The sequence below is a fragment of the Citrus sinensis genome, chromosome 3 (genome assembly GCF_022201045.2).
Source record: "Citrus sinensis cultivar Valencia sweet orange chromosome 3, DVS_A1.0, whole genome shotgun sequence".
NCBI lineage: Eukaryota > Viridiplantae > Streptophyta > Magnoliopsida > Sapindales > Rutaceae > Citrus > Citrus sinensis.
In genome coordinates, this window is record NC_068558.1 from 36,355,388 (window position 1) to 36,378,679 (window position 23,292).

At 29.2% G+C, this 23,292-nt stretch overlaps 1 protein-coding gene across 1 annotated transcript; it reads left to right on the forward strand.

Moving 5' to 3' along the window:
- Positions 1-14,889: 14,889 nt before the first annotated feature.
- Positions 14,890-15,222, forward strand: LOC102629949 (CASP-like protein 1C3). The gene has a single exon (XM_015530412.2). The coding sequence runs from the start codon at positions 14,890-14,892 to the stop codon at positions 15,220-15,222; it is 333 nt and encodes a 110-aa protein (XP_015385898.2).
- The last annotated feature ends 8,070 nt before the right edge of the window (positions 15,223-23,292 follow it).

A 23,292-nucleotide genomic window follows, 5' to 3' on the forward strand; every position in this document is an offset into this window, starting at 1 on the left:
TGCCACTTTGAAATTCTTGAAGGATTTTCATGATGCCACTTTGACATTTTCGGGTTTTTTATATGTGACATCCAATATTTGGAGGGATAGTAAGGATTTATTTTTTAAGATAATGGCTGAAAAAATAAAAAAGAAGTATGATAAGTATTGGGGAAATTATGAAACAATCAATCTTTATTTGTTTGTTTCTATTTTGCTTGATCCTCGACATAAAGAATGGTTTTTGAGATATTGTTTTGTAGTGCTGTTTAGTGAATTTAAAGTTAATGAGTTGGTTATTAAAGTGCGGAATAATTTACATAGTTTATATGAAGAATACAAATTGCTTTGTAGGGATGATGTGAAAGTAATGGATGTTGTAAATGATGAAAAAGAGTTAGAGGTTGATATTGAGGTTGATGCTAGGCAAGTGTTTGTGATGAAAAAGAGTTAGAGGTTTATATTAGATTTTTTTTAATTTCATTAGTTTATGGATTGGAGATAACTAAAATTTTTAATCCGTAAATCAATGCGCAAAATGATGGATTTGGATATGGATTGAGTTAAATCCACATCTGATCCGCAGATGTATGGATTGGATATGAATTGAGTCAAATCCGCATCCGATCCGCATATGTATGGACTGAATTTGGATTGAATTTAATCAATCCGTGGATTGGATTAAAAAATTATTATCCGCAAAATCATGGATCGAATATGGATTAATATCTAATCTGTAAAATCCGATCCGCGAACACCCCTAACTTATTTATTAAGCTTAATTACAGAATGAATTACATACATCTGGAATCTATTTATATACACATCAGTACATAGAGAAATTTGTTACTAAATCTATCTTGAAGTCTCTCACACTAGCTAACAGCTTACTGATATTGTTGTAACTAACTTCCATGTCATCTCACTGATTTATTAAGTTACTAACCAAGCTACCAAGCTTATCATGCTCTGAATCATCATCAATCATCATCATCATATATTCTAATATCCTCCTTCAAGCTAAATGATTCTGGAAGAACATTTAGCTTGCTTTTGAAATAATGAAATTGACTATAGGTGAGCGCTTTAATGAGTATGTCTGTTGTTTGATCAGTATTGAGAACAAAACGAATACTTAGTTGTTCTATTGAAACCTTCTCCCTTACAAAATGAATATCAAGCTCAACATGTTTAGTTTTGGTATGATACACTGGATTATTGGCTTGGGCAATAGAACATTGATTATCACACCATATAATAGGTATGGTGGATGGTTTGAGATACAATTATGATAAAAGAGTTTGTATCCATATTACCTCTGTTGTAGTTTAGGCCAAAGCCTTGTACTCTGACTCAATGCTTGATCTAGAACAACATGTTACTTCTTAGATGACCATGACACCATATTTGGACCCAAAACACAGCATAACTAGCCACTGATTTTTCTATTATCCCTATCATAGGCCCAATCAGTATTTGTAAAACAAATGATTTCCATATCACTATGTTAATAAAATTTTAAACCAAAGTGAATATAGCCTTTAAGATATCTTTATAACCTCTTACAAGCTTGCCAGTGTTCAACATAAGGATTAGAAAGAAATTGACTCAGTTTGTTGATAGGAAAAGCAATCTCTAGTCTTGTTAGAGTGATGTATTGCAAAGCTCCAATAACACTCATATATTGAGAGGCATTATCAAGTGTTGGTCTTGTATTTCTTGTAAGGTCATAAGAGGCAATCATAAGTGCTGCACATGGACTGCATTTATCTATATTATGCTTGGCTAATAGGTCAGTTATATATTTAGCTTGAGACAAAGGAATACCCTTTTCTGGTTTGGTCACTTGAATGCCTAGCAAGTAATGAAGTTCACCTAAGTCTTTGAGAGTTATGTATATATGAGATTACTTGATTCACCATAAATGGACTTGAACAACATAAAACAGAACTAGGAGAATATGATCATCATGTCACTTGTAAAAGAGAATCTGATTTACAATTTGGTAAAATGCCACCACTGAATTATAGTTGACTTGAATCTATCAAACCAAGCTCGAGGTGATTGTTTTAGGCCATAAAGAGCCTTATTTAATTTGTAAATATGATAAGGTTATGAAGAATCTACAAAACCCTTCTTAAGTTGATACATATATAGATTTTCCTCAAGAAAGCCATTAAAAATGCATTATTAACATCAACTTGCTAGTAACCTACTTATGCATCACAATCAAGCTAAGCCAAACCTTAATAGTTGAAGCTTTAACTATAGGATTGTATGCCTCATCATAATCCACTCCCTGAGTTTGACAAAAACCTTTAGCAACCAGCCTTTCCTTATGTCTGGAAATAAATCAATTTGGGTTATATTTAATCTTGAAAACCCATTTGTTACCAATAACATTGACAGATTTAGATGATTCTACCAAAATCTAGGTTTTGTTAGTCTGTAATGAGCAAATTATTCTTTCATGGCTTGAAACCACTTGGGATTTGCTAACGCTTGAGCTAAGAAGTAGGTTCAGTTGGGGTATTAAGGAAGGCAGTAAGATATATTTTAAGTTTGAATATACCAACCTTAGACATAGTGATCATTGGATGAGAATGAGATTCTGGTGGAGTAATATGTGTAGTAGATGGATTATGGTATGTGTGTGTGAGGAATCATTTTGTGTGTGAATTCAGAACTCTTATGAGGAGAAGAAATAAGTACCTATGAAATGCAGAGAACTAGAGAATTACTTGCTATAGAAAGTGCTAAGAAAGATTGTATTAGTGATTGTGAATTAGCAATACTTGACTGAGAAGATGAAAATGAATTATTTAAGTTGGATTGAGATAATGAAGTAGTACAAGAGGACTGAATAGATAAGAAATCTATACTTGACTTATAGGGAAAAGACTACTCATAAAAATAACATAATTGGAAATATACACTCTGCCTGAGGAATAAAGACATTGATAGCCTTTATGTTGAGTGCTATAACCAATGAAAATACATCTACCTGTTATGAACTCAAGCTTATGTCTATTATAAGGTCTAAGATAAGGAAAACAAGAGCAACCAAATACTTTCAGAAGGCTAAAACGTTTGAAATAAAGTATTTGATTGTTGTTCAAAATAGAAGTAGGTAATCTATTTATCAAATATATTGTTGTATGAAATGCATTCTACCAGAAAATTAAGGGAAGATTTGCTTAAGCAAGTAAGATAAGTCTAATATCAACAATGTTTATATGCTTTCTTTCTATTTTGCCATTTTGATGATGAATACGAGGACAAGGATGTCTAAAATGAATACCAGAGGAGAAAAATAAAAAAGAAAGTGATATAAACTCTCTTCCTCAATCAGTTTGAAATGTTTTGATTTGTTTATTCAGATGTTTCTCTATAAAGGTTTAAAGGAAATAAACACATCAAGAGCTTTTGATTTTGCAGTGAGGGGAAATATCCAAGTCAATCTACTATAATCATCTAGAATGGAAAAATAATATGTATAGCTCAGAGTAGAGGCAGTAGAAGATGGTCCCTAGACATCAGCATTTAGAAGTTGTAAAGGTTCTGTGGTCTTAGCATGGATAGAATTAAAATGTTGAAGATGATTTTTGTCATATTGACAAGCATTACAGAAAATGAGCTTAGAGATTTTATTGATATCAGTAAATGGATTACATGACTTTAAAACACATTTAAGTCTTGTTGGATCCTAAACTATCTTATTGCAAGAATATTGAAGACAAGAGCCCCTTATCGTTGGCAATTGAAATGGGAAACATAGACGTTCTAGAATATATTTTGAGAAGTCTTCCTAGCGGTATAAGTTGGTCAAGTGGAAAATCTCCATTGCAAGTTGTCATAAAGAAAAGAAATCTAGCTATTTGAAATCCTAACATTATTTTCTACTTCTTTTATTTTAAAAGTACAGTTTTCTATTTCAAAATTTATTATAAAAGATATATTAATATTTTTTTTTCAATTTCAAATGTACTACAATTAATTAATCAGCACAAACCGGAGCTTCTACTTTTGGAAATCGGAATGGAAACATTCCACTTCACTTTGCTGCATCATATGGCTATCTTAAAGGAGTGTGCTACCATAGTCAAATTGATTGAGTTGTTTAAAAGCTACAAATTGTGCATATGTAGAGTTTTGATCTAGTGTGCATCAGTCGTGCACTATAATATGTCTACCATTTATTCACAAATATATAGCTACTTAGAGATTATACATATAATCTTAATTTTGTTTACTTAACATTAAGTTCATGGACTTATATCTATGCTATTGTGCACTTTGTTGGATATATAAGTAGTCAAATTGATTGAGTTATTTAAGAAACTAAAGATTATGCATATGTAGAGATTTGGTGCATTAGTCGTGCACCACAACATGTATACTCGTCTATGCAAAAAATATAATATATCTAATAAAGCTTATAAAGTATTGAGATTATAACATAATGATGTCGTTAATGTTGTAATAAGTGACAATATTATATTACATTGTAGAGTTAATTTAGTGCTTAAAGCTCCTTATGATATTACATTGTAGAGTTAATTTAGTGCTTAAAGCTCCTAATTTAGTGCTGAGGATGGAGAATGCAATGGGAAACATAGCTTTGCATGAAGCCTTGTTTATGCTAGGCAGAGTCAATGTATGGAGGACAAGTACTGCCGGTAATTTTCTGACTATGGCTCGTTCCTATTTCTTATTAAATCCTACACTAGCCATAGACGACACAATCAAGACAAATATTATCAACTCCTTGGTGGCTATAGCACATTTTCTTGTCTCGTTGGATCCTAAACTATCTTATTGCAAGAATATTGAAGACAAAAGCCCCTTATCGTTGGCAATTGAAATGGGAAACACAGACGTTCTAGAATATATTTTGAGAAGTTCGCCTAGCGGTATAAGTTGTTCAAGTGGAAAATCTCCATTGCAAATTGTCATAAAGAAAAGAAATCTAGCTATTTGAAATCCTAACATTATTTTCTACTTCTTTTATTTTAAAAGTGCAGTTTTCTATTTCAAAATTTATTATAAAAGATTTATTAATATTTTTTTTTCAATTTCAGATGTACTACAATTAATTAATCAGCACAAACCGGAGCTTCTACTCTTAGAAGAACGGAATAGAAACATTCCACTTCACTTTGCTGCATCATATGGCTATCTTAAAGGAGTGTGCTACCGTAGTCAAATTGATTGAGTTGTTTCAAAGCTACAAATTGTGCATATGTAGAGTTTTGATCTAGTGTGCATCAGTCGTGTACTATAATATGTCCACCATTTATTCACAAATATATAACTACTTAGAGATTATACATATAATCTTAATTTTGTTTACTTAACATTAAGTTCATGGACTTATATCTATGCTATTGTGCACTTTGTTGAATATATAAGTAATCAAATTGATTGAGTTGTTTAAGAAACTAAAGATTATGCATATGTAGATATTTGGTGCATTAGTCGTGCACCACAACATGTATACTCGTCTATGCAAAAAATATAATATATCTAATAAAGCTTATAAAGTATTGAGATTATAACATAATGATGTCGTTAATGTTGTAATGAGTGACAATATTATATTACATTGTAGAGTTAATTTAGTGCTTAAAGCTCCTTATGATATTACATTGTAGAGTTAATTTAGGCTTAAAGCTCCTAATTTAGTGCTGAGGATTGAGAATGTAATGGGAAACATAGCTTTGCATGAAGCCTTGTTTATGCTAGGCAGAGTCAATGTATGGAGGACAAGTACTGCCGGTAATTTTCTGACTATGGCTCGTTCCTATTTCTTATCAAATCCTACACTAGCCATAGACGACACAATCAAGACAAATATTATCAACTCCTTGGTGGCTATAGCACATTTTCTTGTCTCGTTGGATCCTAAACTATCTTATTGCAAGAATATTGAAGACAAAAGCCCCTTATCGTTGGCAATTGAAATGGGAAACACAGACGTTCTAGAATATATTTTGAGAAGTTCGCCTAGCAGTATAAGTTGTTCAAGTGGAAAATCTCCATTGCAAATTGTCATAAAGAAAAGAAATCTAGCTATTTGAAATCCTAACATTATTTTCTACTTCTTTTATTTTAAAAGTGCAGTTTTCTATTTCAAAATTTATTATAAAAGATTTATTAATATTTTTTTTTCAATTTCAGATGTACTACAATTAATTAATCAGCACAAACCGGAGCTTCTACTCTTAGAAGAACGGAATAGAAACATTCCACTTCACTTTGCTGCATCATATGGCTATCTTAAAGGAGTGTGCTACCGTAGTCAAATTGATTGAGTTGTTTCAAAGCTACAAATTGTGCATATGTAGAGTTTTGATCTAGTGTGCATCAGTCGTGTACTATAATATGTCCACCATTTATTCACAAATATATAACTACTTAGAGATTATACATATAATCTTAATTTTGTTTACTTAACATTAAGTTCATGGACTTATATCTATGCTATTGTGCACTTTGTTGAATATATAAGTAATCAAATTGATTGAGTTGTTTAAGAAACTAAAGATTATGCATATGTAGAGATTTGGTGCATTAGTCGTGCACCACAACATGTATACTCGTCTATGCAAAAAATATAATATATCTAATAACTTTGCTAAACAAAACCACAACACTCATCAACTTTGCTAAATATATTCCCAGTATATCGCAAGCACCAGTGAATCTACTAAGGATGGAGAACTTAATGGCAAACACAACTTTGTATGAAGCCTTGTTTATGCTAGTCAAATTTACTAAATGCAAACAAGTACTACTAATAGGTTTTTAGCCATGACTCATTCTTATTTCTCATTAAATCCTACATTAGCCATACATGAGGTAATGAAGACAAGTATTTTCAACTCCTTAATAGCTTTAACTTGTTTTCTTGTCTTATTGGATCCTAAATTGCCTTGTTATAAGAAAGTTAAAGACAAGATCCTCTTACATTTGATGACTGAAATAAGAAACATGGACATTCTAGAATATATTTTGAGAAGTCTACTTTGTAATATAAGTTAGTCAAATAAAAATTCTTCTATGTAAGTTGCCAAAAAGGAAAGAAATCAAGGTATTTGAAATTCCAATATTATTTTCCATATCCTTCATTTTAAAACCATAATTTTCTTTTTTAAAATTTATTTTAAAAGGTGCATTAATATGTTTTTTGTTTTAAATTTCAGATATATTATAATTGACTAATGAGTACAAACCATAGCTTCTTTTTTTAGAATATGGGAATGGAAACATTTCACTCTACTTTGCTGCATCAAATGACTATCTTAGAGTGTACTTTTGACTTGAAGTTAATAGTCATAATGCTTTCAAATAGAATAAAGAGACATTTTATCCCATATACCTTACATGAAAAAAATGTCAGTTTAAGATGATGATGGAGATGTTAAAAAAGTAGCCTTACCCAAGTATGTTTGTCACTGACAATTGTTGCAACATTCTATACTTTGTAGCTAAGAATGGTTTGGTTAAGTCCATCACCGAGATTCGGAGACTGATATAACCAAGGATGAGGTAGTTAATTAGATGGATGAGGATGGGAATACCCTTTTGCGTTTGGTAGCCGTACATGGCCATTCTCAAGTTGTTTATACTTTGCTCAGATATGGTTGATCAAATCCTGAACTTACGAACAAGCAAGACTTGACAGCCTATAAAATGACTTTACAAGTATATAACATGCAAATGAATATATCTGGAAAATTAAAAAAAAAAACAGTGAAGCTATAACACTTTCTCTTTATTATCTAATAACCTACTCTTAAAATAAGGCTTGTTTTAACTTTCTATATAATATTGTGATTCATTAATCTTATGAATTTTTCAGTTGTAAACAACTCATAAGAAGGTTACTGCTCACGGTGAAAGCTCATGAGCAACAAGTCAGAAAAGTAATGAAAATCAAGTTAAATTAGCAAGCATAAATCACTCAATCTTATCTTAAAGCATATTTAAATTAATACTTAATTAATGCCTATTATTGTTTATCTTTAAAGGGACAACATTATATATCAATAGATTAATGAACAAATATATCAAATTTGTTTAGCCCATTGTATATGGTGAAAGCCCAAGAGCATCGGGCTAGAGAAATGATGCATATCAAGATAAATTAGTGAGTACAAATCATTCTTCTTGGTCTTATGATTATCGCTTGTGTATTTTTATAATTGAATTCTCTATCATAAATTACTTATATCTTTACATAAAATTGTTACATGTATTTCTCTAGTTGGAATATATAAAGATTGAAACTTAAAATAGACTAATACTGCACACAAAGAAATTTCATTCATTCATATGCATGATATATAACACATGCTCAATGTCCTTGCATGATATAACAACTCTTATTTGTCAATCATTTCCTTACTTGATCTTACCTCTATATCATGTAAAGTATTATTGCTATATGCTAAGTCATCTGAATATGTCATCAATACTTGCTGACTTATGTCACTTATATAGCTAGGAAGGCAAAGATGAGATGATTAAGTTAAGATCTTCACTAGGACATTCAAACAATTTGCTAAATATATCAAACAACTGACATACTAACACTTATAATGATAAGATATATTTCATTTTATTTATCTACATATACTTGAGTCTATTTTCGAATTATTTATTCTACAGAAGAAGACACTATCAATCTATTTCCACAATGACTAGGATTATGAAAGGATAATGACACATTTTTTAATCCATTTTTCATGGGGAAGTTAAGCAAAACGAAGTTCAGAGACTATCTTTATTCAAAAAATGAAGACAATGATTTAACCATTCATAGTTTTCAACAATGTCAGTATGAATTCTGTGACCATAACAATATTGATTCTCTCTTGGGCACAAATATTTAAGCACAATTCAACCTTTAAAATGGCTTTGGTTGCATTTGTGTTGATGTGCTTGTCCATTTCTTTCATGACCAATATTTTTTATTAGTGTCAAGCTATTAGTTTAAAAGGTACTCCACCTCTTCGCCACTCAAGGTTCTTTTGCCCTTATTTACATCTATACAAGTTGTACTTCTATTCTTATCGAATATTTCAGTTTTTAAACTAAACCGCATTTTTAGTATAGGTTAGATCCATTGAGATTACTTTTCGCTTTGGATTGTTTTAAAATAAAGAAGTTAAAGACTAGATATTTGAAATGTTAGCGAAAGGATAATATGAATGCTAGCCTTCCTCAGACCTTAATAGTTAGCTAGTTAAAAATTATATTTATACTCTTAGTTGTTTTCTTTAAATTAATTTATGAACTTATGTCTATGCAACTGTGCACTATATCGAATATGGAAAAACAAGTATAATTTTAATTCTGTTTAGGCAATAAAATATTGATTGGATTATATATACTAAAAATAACATTATAAGTATCATATATTAATGTAAAAAAATATGTGTTAGATATATATTTTTATTTTTCATGTTTTATTAAGGTAAACATTATCAAATTTTTTACTAATTGAAAAATTTATTTATAACTTGTCATGTGTTTAAGCAATAAAATAATATTTATGAGGTTATATACATCAAAATATCATATTTCAGATGATTTCTTTTTGAAAAAATAACTAAACACTTATATCCAGATATTAAAAAAAATGTTATATTAAAAAAAATCTACTATAATCATCTAGAATGGACAAATAATATGTATAGCCCAGAGTAGAGACAGTAGAAGATGGTCCCCAGACATCAGCATATAGAAGTTGTGAAGGTTCTGTGGTCTTAGTATGGATAGAATTAAAATGTTAAAGATGATTTTTGCCATATTGACAAACATTACAGAAAATGAGCTTAGAGATTTTATTGATATCAGTATATGGATTACATGACTTTAAAACACATTTAAGAGCATTGATGGCTGAATGACCAAGCCTTTTATAAGTATGTCTACACTAATTAAAGTTGAAGATACTGTCATAGTAGTTTGAACATAAGACTAATTATTTAAAGATCTAAAATGACTGAAATCATAACACATGAACTCACAAGAACCAGATAAATGAGCAAAAAGAGAATTGGTTTAGGGAAAGCTGAGTGAGATAAGAAAGTTGATGATGAAGATTGAGTTGAGACAGATGTTGCTTGAACTTGATACAAGCCTTTCTGAGAAATTCCTTTAAGCAGGATGTTCCTAGTTTTCCTAGCCTGAATATAATAGAAATTTGCAGCAAATTCAACAAAAACATCATTATCAGTGAGTGATTTTGAGACACTCAATTGGTTTTTAGTTATATGAGGTACAAGAAGAATATTATGCAACAAAATGGGAGAATGAGTTAAAGTAGCCAAGTTGGCATATCCAGTATATGTAATTTTCAATCCATTACCATCACCAACAAGTAATTGTTCAAAATCAATGTATGGTTTTAATTGAAGAAGAATACTTGGATTATTAGCAACATGTGTAGAGGCTCTATTGTCACAGTACCAAGGAAAATCTTTTATTGCTTATGGTGAAAAAAATATAGGAGATGCTGGTGTGAAAAGTTTAGTGGCATTATCAAATGCACTATTGTAACGATTGAAAGCTGCTAGACCAATAGTTGAAGAACTAGCACCAGGGTGATAATAACTAGGAGTTGAGATGGGATTGAAGTTGGGATAAACCATACAGCCTTGGTAACCATAGCCTCTGGGATTATATTGTCCATTAAAACCTCTAACAGCACCAGAAAAAGACCTATGAGCAAATCCCTTGCCATAACCATTAAGAAGCCTAAAACCTCTTCTACCACCTCTGCCAAATTGTCTCCAAGGTACAAATTTACGATTAAACTTGTTTTTGCATTTATTTGTTCCACGTCTAGGAATGAAATAGATTTGGCAGATGATAGGATCAAAATTACCACCATTGTTATTATTTTGTGCCGAATTAGACATATCTCGAAAGAATGAATCTAGATTTCAATTGTTTTTCTGATTACCAAAACCAGGCTTAGTAAAATCTTGACTTTTCTGAAAAAAAATTAGCAATTAAATTGTTCATAACATCATAACTAAGTTTTCCTTTCTTCTGGTAAAGTCTCATTCTATGACTTAATAATAAAGCATACAGATCATCCAAATTCATACTTTCTCCTCTGGCTAGTAGACTTGTAACAAGTGATTTGTACTCTTGTGATTCTAATCGAGTTAAAATATAAGTAACGAGATTAGCATTTTCAATAGGTTTACCAGCAATAGCGAGTGTATCAACTAATCTTTTCATCTTAGCAAAATATACACTCATTGTCATTAATCCATTTTTAACGGTTTGTAATTGCATTTTAATAGGTATGATTCGAGCTTGAGTTTGAGAAACAAACAATCCCACAGCTCTTGTGATGATACACAATGAATCACAGAGGAAAGCAAATTCTCTTGAATTGAGGATATCATCCAGCTGAGAAGTAGCTAATATGTTATGATCCACGCAAAGAAAGTAGGATTATCAACTCTTGTTCCTAATCCATTGATTGACGAGCTTGCAACATTTGAGGCTTGAACAAGATACTGAATTGGACACTTGCTTTCACTATTAATAAATCCTTCCAAGCCATTTCCTTTTATTTAAGTGGGAACTTGAGTACTCCAAACGATAAAGTTGTCTTGATCAAGCTTTATAGGTGTTACGAAGTAATAAGAAGTGCTGCTTTGATTAAAATCATTAGTCGGCTCTGATACCATGTTTCAAAAAAAGTAAAGTTGTGTTTGTTTGCTAAGAAAATGACTAAGAAAGTGAAAGAAAATGAAAACACTATTTTATTGACTTACTGATTAAGCTTACAGAATGAATTACATACATCTGGAATCTATTTATATGCACATCAGTACATATAGAAATTTGTTATTAGATCTATCTAGAAATTTCACACACTCTCACACTAGCTAATAGCTTACTGATACTGTTGTAACTAACTTGCCACGTCATCTCAACTGATTTACTAAGTTACTAACCAAGCTACCAAGCTTATCATAATTTGCAATTATCATGGTCAGAATTATCATCAATCATCATCATCATATATTCTAACAGAGAGGCATGCATTTCAATCCCTTCTTATGAAACTTTCGTCGCTCGTGCATAAAAGTTGTTTTTACAACTCAGTTGGGTCCAATATAAATTTTGAATAAGAATTTAAAATATTAATGAAAAAGAAAAAAAACAACTAACCAGTTGATGAAATGTAATCTAATGATTAGAAGTTTGTGTAAGAAATTACGTATATAAGAACTAAAAAGAAGGACCCCCAAACTTACCCATTAAAAGAAAAGATAAAACAAAACATTATTCTGAAAAAATCCACTCCATATTCAAAAAATAATTTACCTAAGGTAAGACTTGAACTTTTTATTGGACTACTAAAGAAAATAAAGGAGTAATATAATGCTCCTCATTCCTCCATTGTTACATATATCCATAGACACGACAAATTAAACCAAAAAGGAAAAGGAATGCTGCTAGCTAGGTTACATATATTGCAATCTCATCTTGCTAATATGCTATTACTTCTCTAACTTAGTTGATTGCGGGAGAGAGGACAGGTCTTTCACCACAGTTTAAAGCACAACCCAAAAGGTGAAGCAGTAAAGCACCATTATCACAGCAAATGCGATGATAACGCTTTCCTCACCAAGTCCCATAAATTCGTTCCACCGCCCTTGATCTTTAGATAAAGCTGCAAAATAATTAATGCCGAATTAAAGCTGCAACGCAGGAGTAATCATTTAAATTTATCAAGTATGATCATTTTGGTGTTGCTAAAAATCCTTTTTTTAATAATGCAAACAAATAGCATGCTCGGGCACACATTTTTACATGAAATTTTGTGCAAATGCAGTTTACAATATTATAAAAATCTTTACATCTTTTGCAACATTGTCAACATGAACGTCCACAAAATTTCGTGCAGGACTCATGCAAAAATTAAAAAAAATAAATAAAAAATTCTGAGATAAGCCAAATTAATCTCTCTTGGTTACTAAGAATGCTCGGGGAAACAACACAAGCAAATGCCACTAAAAATATTGCTAATAGATAACAATAAACATCATCCTTCAAAAGTATTATCTTCATATTACCGCCTTCTTTCAGAAAAAAATAACCCAGTATTTGCAATTTGGAATTCAGAAGGAACAAAAGAAGGAAAAAAAGGATGAAGTTTCAAAAATTACCGTATTAGCAATTGTCGAATGGAGGTTCAAAAGCAAGAAGTCAAAGCGTTTAGAATTTGAATGCCTTTAATTTTATTTTTTTTTCCCAACTTGATCTTATATAAGGTTTATTTTTCTTCTTTAATAGACAAAAAGACTGATACACCCCAAACATTAAAATTTGCTTGTTTTTGAAGGAGCAAAATTAAGGTACTGAGATAAGATTTGCTTGTTTTTGAAGGAGCAAAATTAGGGAATTCTGTTAAGGATTTGTGATTTTTTGATAGGAAAGAAGAGTTTCTAGTAAGCAATCGATTGAGTTTTACTATTCTTTTAGGTTTGTGATTTTTGGAGGATGGTTTTTGAGCAAATTCGCCATTTATTACTTATTAGTAAGGGAATGTACCATTTTAACTTTTTAATTACTTAAACAAACCGAAGTAATTAATAAATTAGGGTTTAAATGTTTTTTTCAAAATGATAGGAAGTTGTGTCCCTTTCTAAAAATGTTCAGGGTATCAATTCTTTTACAGAATTAGTTCTTAATATATGCTTTGTAATGACAGTATCTATAAATTGATATATTTCTTGAGGGTCAAGGGAGGGTTTTTTTTTTTTTAAAAAAAAAGAAAGGCTTACATAATTAATTATCACGCGTATTCAAAACAATTTTTAATGATAAAATACTAAAGCTAACACATTCATGGTAACAATTTGTTGAAAATAATTTAGGCTAATTGTTCGAAGGGTTATATTAGGGTAAATTTGGGATTGCAATATTAGCCTTCCTAAAGAAGAAGATTTTATACAAATTCTTGAAAAAAAGAGAGAGAGAGAGAGAAAAAAAAAATCCGCTTTACAAATAATTTGCAAATATTCTTGGTAAATTTAGAATATTCTTAGATAATATTATTACTTATTAATTACATATTGTGAATTGACCAAAATAGCCATGTTACTATGTCTGGCAATGTAAGTAATTATGTTACTACATCATTAATATTCACTTTCCAAATATATTGCAAAAAATATTCTTTAATAAGTTACTAATATGAATGAGTCTTACTTATATTACAAAAGAATTAATATGAATAACTATATTATTATATAAGTAATAATTAAAAGTAAATGAATGAAGACGAAAAAATAAAAAACCACCAGCAGTTATAATTCTAATTTATGAACCTAAAATTAAAAGGTAATGCTCTATCGAGCATTGGCATGGACAAAATATATCACCCGCAATTATAATTCCAATTGATGAATTTCAGTATTTTTTATTTATTTGATTTTGTAAAGAATGTACTTATGAAATTATATAATTTCTTTGAGGCCACTTATGGTATTTAAATATATTTAACAGTAAACATTTTGGAAAGTTATTATAGGCCACCCCACTATTAAGAATCAATAATAAAGCTGAATTTTTTGATGTTTAAGAATCACTTTTGAAATTGGTTTGCCAAACTTATTTTGAGTGCTAGATTGTCGAATATGTGATAATTACGTATTTGACAATCTAATCCCAAACATGCTATTATTCTTTTACTACTCCAATTACACTAAAATATCAAACAACTATACAGCAATTATTGAATTGTAAATTTTTACATGTTAAATAATAAACATAAAAGTCATCTTTACAGGGGGTAGTGGATTCCAGAACCCTAATTTTATATCTCATATACCACCTCAAGTTTTGTTACAGCAAGAGGCCAATATCTCCATGGTCACTATAGAGAGGATCTGCACATTTTCGCTGAGGGTGATAGCCATCTTGACGACATTTTCCGCGACGATTGTGATGATCACAAGCCATGAGAGAGTTAGATTGAACGAAGTGTCATATGAAGCAAAGTACAGTGACATGCCAACATTCAAGTTCTTTGTAATAGCAAACGCAATTGTATGCATCTATGGCCTTCTGGTTCTCTGTCTTCCTTCGAAGAGTTTGCTCTGGGGATTAATCGTTGCTTTAGATATGGTTTTGGATGTTACTTCAAGCATTTCGGCTGCTTTAGCAATTGGTCAAGTGGAAAAGAATGGGAATTGTGTTTAGAGAATAGAGATCAGTGTCGTGGATTATGTTGCAGTTTCATCCTGGCTGTTATAATCAACCTGCCGGAAACATTCCCCGAACTGAACAACTCCTGTCTGCCTGCCTCTCCTTTTCGACAACCTTGGCAAGTTAAATTACTGAATTTCCTGCTTGCTTTTCTCATCTCCACTAAAATTGTATTTGTAAATTAAAAAAAAAAGTAAGACAGACTATGAGTTTTAATCTGAGTTCTAATTATTGTGAGTCACTCCTTAATTGGATGATGAATTTTCTAATTTGGTCGTGGAATCATCCAATAGATGGGTTACTTAATTTTAATAGTAATTAAAATAACAATTTCAATTATAGCTATGACTATTAATTAAAATTTAAAATTGTAATTATGATTATAGTAAAATAACAAGAAAATAAACTTCAACCATTTAAAGATATACTGTTGTACCATAATATTAGAGACTTGAAATCCACAAACTTCATTTTTTTTTCTCTTATTTGTTGTGTAAGAAATTCCTCAAGAATTCTCTAGATTTAAGAGAAAACTAAGTCAGATTACATTTTTTTCTGAAAATTATTATTAAAAATACTCTTATTAACTGACTGTGGATAGTTTTTGGCGTGAAATAAAAAAAAAAAATATGAAATCCTTTTGAGTGTCAAATATTATTAAAAAAAAAAGATACGATTAGCATTATCAATTTGTATCAAAATAGACTGAAATCAGAAACAAAATAAGTTGTTTACTTTGACTCTAAAATTAAAATTTTAATGGACTATTACAAGTAGTCAAAATGTCCTTAGTTAATTATTATTATTATTATTATCTAGTAAAGATAATAATAACCGAAAAGCAATATAATAAACAATATAACAATAATATATTATTATACTATTACTAAAAATAATAACGACGGTAACAATAATAAAATATTAAAAATATTTTAATCGGCCCAAACGTTGTGGATGACTGCATCGTTCAGCATTCTGCTAGAAAACGACAATTTGCTCTTTGAATAAACAAAACGCCAACATTCCTAAATGGCAAATGCCAGTGCATAGTCCAGATGACTCGTTGATTATCTTTTAACACAATCCTTATTGAATGCAGCCTCTAAATGACGTGACATGTTCTTTCAAAAAATTATTATAAAAAAATATTCCTATCAATTAAGTGGGGATAATTTTGGGTGCGAAAAAAAAAAAAAGAGTATGAACTCTTTTTATAAGCCAAATATTATTTTTAAAAATCAAATTAGCATTATCAATTTGTAATTGGAATAGAGTAGAATTAAAATCAAAATTTGTTGTTATTTAACCATAAGAATCATAATCGAAATGAATTATATTCCTATCAATGTATTTACTTCATCTAAAAATCAGAATGTAAGAAAAATACTACAAGTTTACAATATTATGGTGAAGCTACTTGAAAAAGCCTTGATATATATTACCAAAAAAGAAAAGAAAAAGGAAGAAAAAGTATATACTAATGTGACCTTATTTAAAACTTCATAACCAAGATAATTAAGAAAATACCATTAAAAATATAACAATTATTCAGAAAAAAAACTCAAATGGTTAAGGAAAAGGTGAAGCTATTTGAGCTATAGAAATATATAGCCCTCTATACATTTAAATTAAAAAAATACCTCAAAAAATCTGCAATAAGAATAAAGATATGAAATTTGGAAAACAGAAAAAGGATGAAGCTTCAAGCTTACGTAATTAACTTATCAAATTCGAGTTCAAAAAGCAAGAATTCAACACGTGCATAATTAATTTGATTGTATTCGTTTTGATGTAGCTCAATCTTATAGAGGGTATTTTTTTTTCTTATATGACACAACAGGTAAATGCTCAATAAATTATGTAATATTATTTCATGCGAGGCGATCATGTGCCATAGGCTTTATTAATCAAAACAGTCTACCTTGATTGAATATTTTAATATTCTATATATATTTAATTAGCAAATTGTGAATTTTCTCTTTGTCTTTCGCATAACTGTCAATTAAGAATGTGAAGAACGACATAAACCACTTAAGTTTCTACTTCCTAAGAATCAAATGTTAATATCTCATTTCAATATTCTGTCCATGGTACTTGAAGTAGTTATTAAAGAATATATTATTGGCAGGTAAATATGATCTTTTAACAAACAAATGAATTAGATTTAATTCACCACTAATGCTATACTCAGTCAAAATACTTAGTTTATATTTTAACTGATGTGGCAAATAATGTGTCACTATTTGATTAGTTCAAGTGATAGTTAATTATTAACTTTTATCATTTCTAATGAAAATAATGAAATTATATGGGTAATAGACCCGTTGGGATACTAAGAAATTTATCAAAGATCCAAGTGATAAAAACAAATTCTAAGAGTGATTATAATCTTCTAAATGATGTAAATTCATATAACAAAATCAAATTTGGATTTAAGCCTAGGTTAAGGACTTAGAATTGATATGCGGATTTGAAAGAACAAAATTGACCAAGATGTTAATGATGAATATCATTATTGGTATGTTAATGAAGTATAAAAGAAATCTTAACTACTAGAGATTATAACTCAATGAATAATAAAACTCTACTTATCTTAAATTCAATTGATGGTTTGCAAGATTAGACTATTTTTAATACTACTGTTATAATTTAGCATTCTAATTATAGACATATTAAAAAAAAAAACCCTTCATTTGATGGTTGTGGAATTAATTTCTTTATTGACTGATGGAAAAAATAATTAGATTTAATCTGATTATTTTTTGTAATTTTTAAGGTGAAATTGTAATTTTCATTTTGGGGGATAAAATGGTTATTTTTTAAAGTTTCCGTTAGTTTTCTTAATGGATTCCAAACGGAAGTGGAAAAGTGAAACAAAATGTAACTTTAGGTGGATTCTAGCCAAAAAAAGAAGAAATTGTGTATTTTTAAAAAAATTAAAAAAAACGGTTGGACGGTGAATATTTTTCCTATAGAGATTATTTAATGGTAATGAGCCCTATAAGACTTGAACCCATTTCCTCAACTTACGTTAAGAAAATGGGTTCCACTAGGCTACAGGCCCAGAAGGTACTGTTTGGACTTAAACAGTTGATCTATAATATTTGGAGTTCAACTATCTCTAAAATTCTATTATAACCCCTTTTAGTTGGGTCTAGCTACTTTGCAACAGTTGTAAGGTGCTATCAATTTTAGTCTTATGTGACATTAAATTTCATTTAATCCCTTACTTTTTTTTTATTTATATTTTATTTACAAGTTTATGAGCTCTACCTAGTCACCTTTTAATATGTAATTTTATTTTATTTAATATTATTTTTTTACATTTATTTATAAGTTTATATACTTTAGCCGGTGACTTTTTAAAATGTAATTTTATTTTATTTAACATTATTTATCTTTTTAAAAAGAAAAAATATAATAATAAGCCTATGAATAAATAATATTTAATAAAATAAAGTAAATAATATTAAAAAGTTATTTTAAATAAATTAAATAATATTAAAAATGATATTATTTTTAAGACGCTATTATTTTTTAATATTATTTATTTTTTTAAAGAATAAATATAACTATAAGTCTATAACTAAATAAAAAATAATATTAATTTTTTAACACTCATGACTGATTATTTTATTTTATTTAACATTATTCAGTTTTATGAAAGAATAAATAAAATAATAAGCCTATGACTAAATAATATTAAATAAAATAAAAATGAATAATATTAAAAATGATATCTATTTTTAAGGCTCACTACTGATTATTTTATTTTATTTAAATATTATTTATTTTTAAAAGAATAAATATAATAATAAACCTATGATTAAATAATATTAAATAAAAAGATAAAAATGTTTAAAATAATATTTATTTTTAAGGCGCCCTATAAAAATGTTAAAAATAATATTTATTTTTAAGGCGTCCTACTGATTATTTTATTTTATTTTATGTTATTTATTTTTTTGAAAGAATAAATAAAATAATAAGCATATGACTAAATAATATTAAATAAAATAGAATAAATAATATTAAATAATTATTATTTTTAATAAAATAAATAATATTCAAAATTTATTCTTTTAAATAAAATTTATAATATTAAAAATAAAATTTATTTTTTAATACTCACTATTAATTAAATAATATAAATTGGAGACAATCTGGACATATGTGCTAAAAGTTTTAACTATTTAACTTGTTTATGTTTTTAATAAATACCAAGGAGTGTAATGTTAATACTCAAATAGAAAAATCTCTACCATTGAAACTACTTTTTTACTAAATCCAACGGTAAAGGATTGAACTCAAGAAAAGACAAAAATTGGTGGTACCGTGCAACTGTTGCAAGATAACCGAGTCCCTTTTAGTTATTTACAACCTAAACCCCCCATTTGAATTATAGTAAAAGACAAACATATATATTTAATTAAACTTACATATTAAATACCACTATTTTTTATTTGAAAACATATTTACACCAACATGCCATATGTATTATATGTTATTTAACACTTCTCTCAAAAACCCTCTTTTCTTTTCTTTCTTTCCTTTTTTCCCTCTCTTGAATTGACCATATTGATTTTTTTTTTATTTCAAACACCAAAAAAAAAAAAAAAATCGAAAGCCTTATGCTAAGAACACAATGGCATACCAAACAAACAAAATTTGAACTCTCTGTTTATGTGCTGAAAATAATTCGGAATCGAGAAATTATAAATTGAAAACATAAAAGGCTTTTTAACCAAAACATGTTAATAGAGGGTAAAAAAAAAAATCTTGAATCTCGTTAATGACCAAGCCTATTTCCGTTCTGTTGCTTTCTTCCTTCATAGTCAGATCTACTAATTTTGACATGCATTATTTATTATTTAAAAAAAAATTTAAACACTTCTATAAAAAAACCCTCTTTTCTTTTTTTGCCTCTCTCGAATTGAACATATTTATTTTTTTATTTCTAAAAATCGAAAGCCTTATGATTCCTTTTCCAAATCATATATGGAATGGAGGCTATCGGCAGTCACAATGGAATTATGCTAAGAACACAATGGCATATCAGAGAAACAAATTTTGAGCTCTCTATTTATGTGCTCAAAATTATTGGGAATCGAAATCCATAAATTGAAAAATTAAAACCCTTTTTAACCAAACATGTTAAAAGAATAAAAAAAAAATTCTGGATCTCGTTAATGACCAATCCTATTTCCCTTCTCTTGCTTTCTTGCTTCATAATCAGATTTACTACACTTTGGCAATTGAATTCAACGGAGAAGGGCAGACTCAATGGCTAGCTTGAACAAATTTCACATCCCCAAGGAACGGTATTTCAATAATGGCTTTGAACAAAAGGAAACTGAAGTGAAAACATTGGATTTGAACAATAAGAATGAATTGAAATACAGAGGTTTCATGAGAAAATATTCATTTAAGGTTTTTTTTCTTTTCATTAAGAGAGTTGTTATAAGACATTTAAATTATTTTTAAGTTGGATAAATAAAGAAAAGAGGGGGCGCCAATAGTATCAAGAAGGGTCACAAAATTATAATTCAACTTTGAAAAAAGATCCAGTCAGCTAAATAATAATTAAAGTAACTGCCCGTCATAAAAACGAGAACAAGAAACTAATTAAGGCTTAAAAATGGACCGTACTGCAAAACTTGCAGCAATAACTTTGCTAAATCAAAAGAGATGACTGAATTCTTGTGTTAAGAGACTTTCTCGGGTATATTATCAAACCAGTAATGTGGTTCAATCTTGCAAAATAAGAGACTCATTTTTCTCTGTCAGGGTAAAACCTGATGAATCAACCTGCCCGCGGGGTCCTAGTGACCCAGCAGCTATCACAACAGGCTCTCAAATGCACAGATTCGTTCTCGCCAGGAACATTTGACTGAGCTTTTAACTTTTGTAATCCATGTGAAAGACACGTGATTTGGGCTTACAACAATAACGGCCTAAACGACAGTTTCTCTGGTTCTCTCCGGTGTCGTTTTGATTCACTTGCTCGACAGAAAGGCCGTCCTTCAATTTCCTTTTTGCTTCCTCTGGTTCAATGAAGCCCTTGTTAAGAGTTTCTTTTTTCGGTACGACATTAGTAAAAGGTTATTGATGGGTGAATCAGAAGCCTGTCAAGCCCCAAAACACCAGTTCGAAATCTGTCAGGACGATTTTGGGTAGGGCCGGCTTTAGAGCTTGAGGGGCCTTAGGCGAAATTTTTTTATGAGACTTTTATTATTTTGTAATTTTAATACTCAAAGACATTTAAAAATGATCAAAATTGATTCCATCTTTAATTCTTGAATTTCAACAATAATAAAAAAAATCAAAATTTTAAAAAATAAAACCTAAAAATTAGTTAAGAAGATAGATTTTTTTATTCCATTAAAACCGTTAAAAAACAAACAAACAAATAAATAAAAACAATTTTATTTTCAAATAGAATATTTAGAATGATAGAATATAAAAATTTTAAAATGATGAATTGATGTTCAAAAATAAAAATGGACTTTATATTTTAAGAAAATAATTATTTTAAATGAACCAATGAATATAATAATTTTATTTGTGGAGAAGAGAACAAGAAATTTTTTTCATTTACTAATTCTTGAGATTATGAGATTTTTAATAGAAATTAAAAGAAATATTAAAAGTTAAATATGAATAATTGAAAAAGTGGACTCATATTTTGTGATACTTATTACAGCTATTGTCAAGCCTATATTTATTATTTTGGAGAAATATAGTTAAACCGATTTAAATACTTTTTCTGTTCAAGAGTTTTTAAAATATAGAATGTTCATAATGACACCCAAAAATTATACCCAAAAAAATTAAATTTAGTTTAGTTGTCAAAATTTTAGTTATTTTAAGTTACATGATTATATGTAAGATACATTAATCATCAAAACTCATGTAAATAATCAAACACCGTCAACGTAATGAGATAATGGAGCAATAGAAAATAGCTTGACTAATATAGAATTCGTTGTTCATAACTTTTAGTTACCTTGAACTTCCAATTGATGTAATTTAATGCCATGAGCAATACGTAATTGCGTTGCATTTGTCATTGCACACAAGGGAATGAATTAACACTACTTTTCCTCATTATATGTGGAATATGATCTTAAAAAGAATAATGATCTAACCACAACTACCTTTATATTTGTACACACTAATGTCTAGTTTTCGTCAACCTTTTGCACAAGTAAGTTCAATTAGAATGGCTGCCACATTGAAAAAAATTTTTAAAAAAAATTATTAATGAGATTGGTCAGTAGAATTATTATTTTGGTCCATATAAGTTTACTGGACTTATGAATGACGAGGCTTCGTTTGATCATTCATGTATATATGTCAGTATATATATTTAAACGATATTCATATATAATTTGTAATGACAGGATTAATTGATATTGCATGTGTGGTGAACTGACTTCACATGTACATGTATGTATATTTAAAACAGTTTGTCATGATAAAGTCGATATATGCATTAATTAACTGGCGACAATTTACTGAAAGTCCATTTTATCACGATGTGAATCTAATTGAAAGTATCTAAACAAGTCAAGCACATAACATAAAAAGAGGAAAAATGATAAGACAAGCCAGATACTATTTATACTAATCTCACGTTGTTGATCACATTGTGTCCCAAATCACTCTTCTGATTGGATATTTTTTTTTTTTTGGTTAAGTTGTTATAATCAATAGAAATTTACAATTTGAAATTTATTAAAACTCTAGATACAGACACATATAATACAACTCCGAGGTCTAGTGAGCATTGAGTTTGGAAAAAATGTCCCACTCACATATAAGGAGAAATATTTTTCATTCAATGGGAATGAACCCCATAACACTTGAACCCATTTCCTGAACATAAGTTAAGAGAATGAGTTCCACTGGGCTACTGGCCCAAAGGATACTTTTGGACTCGATAAAATGATTGATCTACAATATGTTTTAATAAGGAGTACCTCTAAAGCCCCATCTAACCCCTTTTAGTTCATTGGAATTATATTAAAGACAAACATAAATAACTAATTAAACCAACATATT

Bases quoted from the DNA above. Each gene is read 5' to 3' on its own strand.
- LOC102629949 (XM_015530412.2), top strand. From the start codon at position 14,890: ATGGTCACTATAGAGAGGATCTGCACATTTTCGCTGAGGGTGATAGCC.